Raw genomic sequence first — 8,355 nt, 5'->3', positions numbered from 1 at the left:
AACGCATAGTTCCAGAGAGAAATACAGCGCGCGAACTTGCCTGCATCTGCATACATTGCACCTGAAGAATAGAATAGAATAGAATTTGAAATAGAATAGAATTTAAGTTTTTTAAACAGTTTTTTTTTAAAGAGGTTTGACAGAGGGAACTGTAATTGCTATGGTCTTATCGTCCCGAAATCGAAGAGAGAAGGATAGGATAGGAGAAAGCCAGCCGTTCCGAAAACGAACATTATCCCATCAGGATAAAATCCGCCCCAGGCGGGAATCGAACCCGCGGCCTGGATGAAATTGTAACAAAGAAGGTCTTATCGTCCCGAATATGAAGGGAGGAAGACAGGATAGGAGAAAGCCAGACGTTCCGCGAACGGACCCTTTCTGTGTAGGATAAAGTTCCAACCCGCAAACTAGCGCTAACAAGGCAGTTTTCGAACCCGCAAACTAGAGCTTACACGGCAGGTTTCGAACCCGCAAACTAGCGCTAACAAGGCAGTTTTCGAACCCGCAAACTAGAGCTTACACGGCAGGTTTCGAACCCGCAAACTAGCGCTAACAAGGCAGTTTTCGAACCCGCAAACTAGAGCTTACACGGCAGGTTTCGAACCCGCAAACTAGCGCTAACAAGGCAGTTTTCGAACCCGCAAACTAGAGCTTACACGGCAGGTTTCGAACCCGCAAACTAGATCTTACAAGGCAGGTTTCGAACCCGCAAACTAGATCTTACAAGGCAGGTTTCGAACCCGCAAACTAGATCTTACAAGGCAGGTTTCAAACCCGCAAACTAGATCTTACAAGGCAGGTTTCGAACCCGCAAACTAGATCTTACAAGGCACGTTTCGAACCCGCAAACTAGAGCTTACAAGGCAGGTTTCGAACCCGCAAACTAGAGCTTACAAGGCAGGTTTCGAACCCGCAAACTAGATCTTACAAGGCAGGTTTCGAACCCGCAAACTAGAGCTTACAAGGCAGACGCGCTACCTTTCAAGCTAACTAGGCTCGGCTTATTTTATTTACCTTCGTACATTCCTAGAGAAAGCCAGCCGTTCCGAGAACGAACCTAATCTGTTCAGGATAGAGCGACCACAGGATGAAGGCGAGAATAAAACCCGCGACCTAGACCTTATAGGGCAGACGTCGATCTTTGGACACACCTTTATATTATATTAATCAATGTCTCTTCTCATTTCAGTTCCAGATCCCAACGGGGTCGCTGGATTGAAATGGGTACCCTACCAGAAACCCACCAACCTAACATTCCCAGGGGAGCAACTCTGCAAGGGCGGTCAGGACGATGGTCGCTTCTGTGTCGATAAAGTAGCGCCCCTCTTCTCCAGACTTTACGAAGAAGGGGTCCTCGGAGGCCCCGGTTTCAAGGGGGCGACAACCATTTCCCGCTGCGGCCCTTACCTCGTAGACGGCCCCGGGGGAATCAAATCGCCGGCCGTATGTCGGGTGGGCATAGTCAGGGCGGCGCCGAAACCGTATAATAAGTTTGAACAGCAGGTGGTTGAAGGCCAGGCCTACTTTGATGGGGCCAAGAAGCAGTTGGTTGTCAGATTTGCAGTTCTTGGTGGTAATGTGGACTATCCCGACTATCGCAAAGGACATTAAATTGTATACGTATTTGTAATCTCGTATAATAAGTTTGAACAGCAGGTGGTTGAAGGCCAGGCCTACTTTGATGGGGCCAAGAAGCAGTTGGTTGTCAGATTTGCAGTTCTCGGTGGTAATGTGGACTATCCCGACTATCGCAAAGGACATTAAATTGTATACGTATTTGTAATCGATGTACAGTAGAACCTCGATAATTTCAACTTCCATTATTTCGACCTCAAAATCCATTGTTTTTAGTCCCGTCCTTCCTTTATTATTACAATAGTAATAAAAAGGTATAAGGGACGGACTATTGTATTCGCTTCGGTGTCTGTCTGTCTGTCAGTCAGTCCCCATAGAAGGACCATAAAGCCAAAAAAAAAAACTGGTTTTTGGGGGATTTTTTTCACATTTTCTCACACAAATGAGCTCTGATCTCGAAATTTGTCGCGACGACCTATGAACTCAAAGCGAGAAAGTCTGATCTTGAAATTTGTCGCGACGACCTATGAACTCAAAGCGAGAAAGTTTTAGATAACACTTCAGTCGTTAATTTAAGACCGGTTTTAGCGTCACCTGGGTTAAGCTACGCCGAGAAAGGCCAATAAATGGATGGGTGACTTAAACATTATATTGTACTTCACAAATGTGACAAGGATGCAACACAAAATATTTGGTTGAGATGGTTGCTGCGCTTGGCGGTATTTTGACCGCTTTTGGACAGATTTCGACCGTTCTTTGGTGGTTTTCAGTTTTCAGCTATAGTGACAAAACGGTTAGAGATATTGTAAACGTTAGGGTAAGATCGGCCATTAAAGATTTAAAACTTGGAAGTCACTATTTGTTCGATAGATAAAACTGAAATTAGAACAACCGAAAATTTCATATATCTTCAAATGGACGTGAAACTGAATGCTTTATTATAAATGAACGATATTATTAATCTCTAAAAATCTCAGTACAAATCATCCAAATATTTATAATAAACATAGAAAAATACACAACATCGTGAAGCAAATGAAAGATAAATCTTATGGCCGGGACCACATTCAGAGAGTAAACTGTGATTTTGAACAATCTGATTGGTTGATTTCAACTTGTTTAGTCAATCAGATTGCTTTATCCACTTCATCATGGTTTAACCCCTGCTTATGGCCCCGGACATTAATAATTTCAGCTAAATATTAAATATATCCACAGACACTTTATAAATGAGAAAATAATTATAGTTTACAAATTACAGTTTTTTTTTTAATTTTTAGGGCCAAGATTTGTTTTAATATTCTCTCTCCCTCTCTCTTCTTTTCTTTGAGTCTGTTTTTCTCTTTTCCCTCATTCTTTCTCTCTCTCTCTCCCTTCTTCTTCCCTTTCTCTCTTTCTCTTTCTGTGTCCTTTTATCCTTCTTCTCTCCCCATTTTCCTTCAATGTTTTCTTTTCTCCCTTTGTCTCTCTATCTCTCTTCCCACAAAATAAACATATAACCTTGCCTGATAACATTATTATAAATAGGGTTCATATTATCTCATGTTGTATTATGGGACCTGACAACAGATACACCTGATCAGGTCTACCTGATAGTGTGTGTACTCATCAAGTGTCAGGTCAACCTGACAGTGAGTGGCTGGCCTTATAATACTCACGTTGATTTTGACAAATTCAAACAGCGTCCTATAAACCCTATGTTGTTCACTCGAACTCAGCGCTATTCTCTCATCTTCCTCTTGCACGGGGCTTGCACAATTCTCACTCCAATGATTGGGACAGTGCTCCCGCGCCGCGTCCTTCCAGTGGGTAAGCAGCAGCGAGGCTATGTTGAGCGTTAGGGTGATCAGTCTTTGCAGAAGGGCCTCGTCGGTGATGTTGTACTTGAGGGAGGACTTGGCCTCGTGAAGGCATTTTTCCAGGATGGTGATGAGTTCGTCTGCTGTGATCTGGGGAGGAAAACGCCGGAAAGACGAAATCAAAATTTGCACTTCTTCGTGTACAGACGGGGTTGGCGTTTTTCGTCACCCTCTCAATCAGCCCTAACTGGGGTGATTGCTTTGGGTTGACATTTGGTTTTGGCTACAAATTTTACGAGTGGATGCCTTTCGCACTCAACCTTTGCTATTTCTTTAGCAAGAGAATTTCAGGCTTTTGCACTCGTTTTTTCGATTGCAAATATTTCAACGGATTTCTTTCTAGATAGCTCAGAATAGAGTCCGTCCCAAGAAAGGCAAATGTGCTTGAAATGAGGATTGAGGATTTGGTTTCTTCGGATACAATTTGCTCTAACGTACGAGCGGGCAGCTTAGAAAAGACTAGATAACAGTTCTCGGGTTGACCCAGCACCTTCATGGGAAGTATTGTGTTTCTTCTCGTCCATCTAACGAGAGGCATACCAACGATGGGATGGGCATGCTACGACACAGACCACCCGAGTCTACTATAGCAATTGTTTCATTGCTTCGAAATAAAAACAGCGGCGAAACGCTCATTTTTTTTTAAAAAATAATGAGTTTATCAATAAATCTTTTTAGTTAAATACTCACAGGTGTTACACGTCTAAGAGGCTCCGAGTAGTTCTAGGGCGTCTATTTTCTCTTTCCTGGATACAATGTTAAGACCTATGAGATATTCTACTATGTGCTGATGACCTAAAACAAAAATAAATCAAAAAACCTTTGTATTGTTTTGTACCTTGTGACCTTTACGAAAAGAGGGGGAAAAATTGATGTCGATCGACTTTGGCCAAATGCAGACGCATTCTAACTTTGCTCCTATAGGAAGGAAAGTAATGTAATCGGGTCAGTGCAATAGTCCCAAACCCAAACTAAAGTGGACGCGGCACACAAAGGATCAAGAAGAGACCGCCTCAACATAACAATAATGTATTCGGGTGAAATTTTTTAAAAGCACCTTGAACTAGCAAGGTTGGTCCCGTGATAACGCCCTCGCTTGCCATGCAGAAGGTCGTGGGTTCGATTCCCAGCATAAAAAAATGTAAGTACTGATTGCAAGTGATCTTATTTTCTGTTTAAGTTCGGGTGTTCTCGTGTTGACCTAGCACCTAAAAGGGACATATTGTGTCTCTTTTTGCCCATCTGATGAGGGACATACAACAGAATGAACATTGAACATTCTACCACACAGACTTGTTTGGAGTGGCAGTTGTGTGAAAGCTACAAAATAAAAACAGCGATGAAACATTCTAATATTTCAACGGGTCAACACGAGAAGAAGAGAGTATTGTGTCTCTTTTGTCCATCTGATGAAGGGCATACTACGAGATCGACATGCTACGACACAGACCAATGGACTTTTAGCACTTACCCACTACTGCGGCAGCAAGGAGAGGTGTCATTCCGTAAGAATCTACATCCATACGAGCGCCGTGTGATAGCAATAGTTTGAGAATTTCTATGCTCCCTGCCTCGGCACAATCGTGTAACGCTGTGTTTCCTGGAAGTAGAACAGAACATGAAACGTTTTTAGAATCAGCTCCCATGGCGTAGTAGTCACTGCGCTCGCCTTGTACGCGAGAGACCCGGGTTCGATTAATGACGGGGTCAAAAAAATGTATCATGCAAATGCAAATGATTGATTCCGTGACTGGCTGTTGAGGGGCTGTGTTTCCTGGAAGTAGAACAGAACATGAAACGTTTTTAGAATCAGCTCCCATGGCGTAGTAGTCACTGCGCTCGCCTTGTACGCGGGAGACCCGGGTTCGATTAATGACGGGGTCAAAAAAATGTATCATGCAAATGATTGATTCCGTGACTGGCTGTTGAGGGGCTAGGTGAACAAAAGGGGAGAAAAAAAAAAAAAAAAAAAAAAAAAAAAAAATGCGCAAAGACATAGCTACCGGTGTCAGCATGATAGGTAAACAACAAATCAAGTCTACAATAAATATAACGATAAGCAACAATGGCAAATGATAGGTAAACATTGATTGTTAGGATTATTGAGATATTTGGAAGATCCTGCAATGCTGCAGTGAGCACCAAAGTTGTGATATGTGCAATGAGCAACAAAGATGCATTTTAGTGCGTAAAACTCCAATCACTCAAGACTTTAATTTTTGTACAGTGACTTTTTTCCCTTGTGCATTGTGCTTTACCTTTGGATGACTTTCGATTCATGTCTGCATTGAGAGAGAGCAGATACTTGACAATTCTATAGTGGCCTTTGTAGCAGGCTATCATAAGACATGTGTGACCGTGACGATTAGATACTTCGAAATCTGAAATGGAAATGGTAACACTATGAGGAAAAATCGGTCGAGAAACACGAAAAAGCCGCCATGGAGGTGAGTACCTAATATTTTTTTTTTTTTTTTTGCTAAATTTCCTTTAGGGATGAGCCCTTTAGGGATATACATTTCTCAACGAAGTCACATTTTTGGGTCGTTTTTTTTACCATAACATACACACTTGCATATGTACGCAAGGTCGTGACAGATTGATTTTGGAACTTTTTCCAAATCAAGATTATTTCCATTGAAAAGTCAAGTAGAAACCCAACAGGCGATATCTCGAAGTTTTTTTTTTTTTCTCTCTCAACGGCTTTCTTTTGAAGTTCAGGGATGATGAAGAATAATTATGTTAAGAATATTGTAAAGAAAGAATAAACTTATTATTCCCATATCTTCGATTCTCTTCTATTCCATTCCCATCACTTCAATTCTAATCTATTCTATTCTCACCTGCTCCATGTTCAACCAAATATTTCACCACTCCAAAATGTCCGTCAAAGCAGGCCGCGCGCAGGGGGGTGGAATTGGTCCTCGTCTTCGAGTTGACTTTGGCGCCGTGCTCCACCAGGAACTGAACTATGGGGAGGTGCCCCGCCGCCGCTGCACACCACAGGGGCGGCGCCCCTTCTACTGTTTCGTGGTCGAACATAACTGTGAGGGGGAGAAGTAGAGATATTATTATACAGGAACTGGGGCGGCGCCCCTTCTACTGTTTCGTGGTCGAACATAACTGTGAGGGGGAGAAGTAGAGATATTATTATACAGGAACTGAGTAGCCTCTGTGGCTCGCGATTATGTTCGCGGATTTCGCGATTATGTTCGCGGATTTCGCGATTATGTTCGCGGATTTCGCGATTTTGTTCGAGGATTTTGCGATTATGTTCGCGGATTTCGCGATTATGTTCGCGGATTTAGCGATTTTGTTCGCGGATTTCGCGATTTTGTTCGCGGATTTCGCGATTATGTTCGCGGATTTAGCGATTTTGTTCGCGGATTTCGCGATTTTGTTCGCGGATTTCACGATTTTGTTCGCGGATTTCGCGATTATGTTCACGGATTTCGCGATTATGTTCGCGGATTTCGCGATTATGTTCGCGAATTTGGCGATTTTGTTCGCGGATTTGGCAATTATGTTCGCGGATTCGCGTCCCGAATCGACATTTTGGATATTTGGCAAGCCTACCATGCAGAAGGTCGTGGGTTCGATTCCCAGCATAAAAAAATGTAAGTACTGATTGCAAGTGATCTTATTTTCTGTTTAAGTTCGGGTATTCTCGTGTTGACCTAGGACCTAAAAGGGACATATTGTGTCTCCTTTTGCCCATCTGATGAGGGACATACAATAGAATGAACATTGAACATTCTACCACACAGACTTGTTTGGAATGGCAGTTGTGTGAAAGCTACAAAATAAAAACAGCGATGAAACATTCTAATATTTCAACGGGTCAACACGAGAAGAACAGAGTATTGTGTCTCTTTTGTCCATCTGATGAAGGGCATACTACGAGATCGACATGCTACGACACAGACCAATGGACTTTTAGCACTTACCCACTACTGCGGCAGCAAGGAGAGGTGTCATTCCGTAAGAATCTACATCCATACGAGCGCCGTGTGATAGCAATAGTTTGAGAATTTCTATGCTCCCTGCCTCGGCACAATCGTGTAACGCTGTGTTTCCTGGAAGTAGAACAGAACATGAAACGTTTTTAGAATCAGCTCCCATGGCGTAGTAGTCACTGCGCTCGCCTTGTACGCGAGAGACCCGGGTTCGATTAATGACGGGGTCAAAAAAATGTATCATGCAAATGCAAATGATTGATTCCGTGACTGGCTGTTGAGGGGCCCACACAGCCTCGTGAGGAAATTGAGTAGCTAATTTAGCTATGTTAAAAAAAAAAAAAAAAAAAAAAAAAAAAAACGCGAAAACAATAGCTAGCGGGTGTCACATGAAAAGTAAACACAACAAAACAAGCTACAATAATACCACGATTGAGCGAACAATGGCAAATGAAACGGTACAACATATTGTTGTTAGGATTATTGAGATTATTTGGAAAATCCCTGCAATGCTGCAGTAGACCAAAAGTTTGATATGTGCAACTGAGCAACCACGTTTTCTCCTATCCAGGCCATGTCCTCCGACTCGCAGCCCTCCGCGCGTTCGAACGAGTACATACCAGTGTTTTACAAGTTACACACTCAGCTTCTGGAGTAACTGGGTTCTAAATAATATCATAGTACTTCACTTTTTTTACTTAATACTCTAATCATGTTTTTAATATTACTATCTATTTTCGTTATCACATCCAACTCACGCCGATATGGCGACCGGGCCTCTCAGTTGACAACAAAGACTCTCCGGCCTTGCCACACTCAGAACTACCAAATGTAGCGAATAGTACCGTAACAAGTTAAAGCCAAGGAAATCATAATTTTAAATTTCAATCTATGATCAAAATAGTGAATTTTACAATACTCTTGTCACCTACCTTTTACTTGTAGGCAGCACTGTAAATAAAACT

The 8,355-nt window shown here is 42.4% G+C and overlaps 2 protein-coding genes across 2 annotated transcripts in view; both read right to left on the bottom strand.

Annotated features, from left to right (window-relative positions):
* Positions 1 to 1,194: 1,194 nt before the first annotated feature.
* Positions 1,195 to 1,894, bottom strand: LOC113466152. The gene is made up of 2 exons (XM_026821309.1): positions 1,660 to 1,894; positions 1,195 to 1,506 (listed from the first exon to the last, which is right to left on the bottom strand). Exons 1-2 carry the CDS (start codon positions 1,840 to 1,842, stop codon positions 1,249 to 1,251), a joined length of 441 nt encoding a protein of 146 aa, XP_026677110.1. The 5' UTR covers positions 1,843 to 1,894; the 3' UTR covers positions 1,195 to 1,248.
* Positions 1,895 to 4,143: 2,249 nt separating this feature from the next.
* LOC103506182 (protein fem-1 homolog CG6966) overlaps positions 4,144 to 8,355 on the bottom strand; it is a gene marked incomplete at its 3' end in the record, with an annotated part of 38,531 nt that continues 34,319 nt past the window's right edge. The window contains 4 exon segments of the mRNA XM_026821306.1: positions 4,144 to 4,229; positions 4,906 to 5,034; positions 5,693 to 5,815; positions 6,278 to 6,478. Of these exon segments, the coding sequence (XP_026677107.1) occupies positions 4,144 to 4,229; positions 4,906 to 5,034; positions 5,693 to 5,815; positions 6,278 to 6,478 (539 nt within the window).

Source organism: Diaphorina citri, unplaced genomic scaffold (genome assembly GCF_000475195.1).
Source record: "Diaphorina citri unplaced genomic scaffold, Diaci psyllid genome assembly version 1.1 scaffold220, whole genome shotgun sequence".
In the NCBI taxonomy this organism is placed as follows: Eukaryota; Metazoa; Arthropoda; class Insecta; order Hemiptera; family Psyllidae; genus Diaphorina; species Diaphorina citri.
Note: the sequence above shows the minus strand (reverse complement) of the source record. Positions and strands in the feature narration are given on the sequence as shown.

Excerpts from the sequence above, each read along its gene's own strand:
- LOC113466152 (XM_026821309.1), bottom strand. The coding sequence starts at position 1,842 with ATGGATTTTGAGGTCGAAATAATGGAAGTTGAAATTATCGAGGTTCTA. Across the intron at positions 1,507-1,659 it reads AAGTAGGCCTGGCCTTCAAC|CACCTGCTGTTCAAACTTAT; the intron begins CACCTGCTGTTC and ends CTGGCCTTCAAC.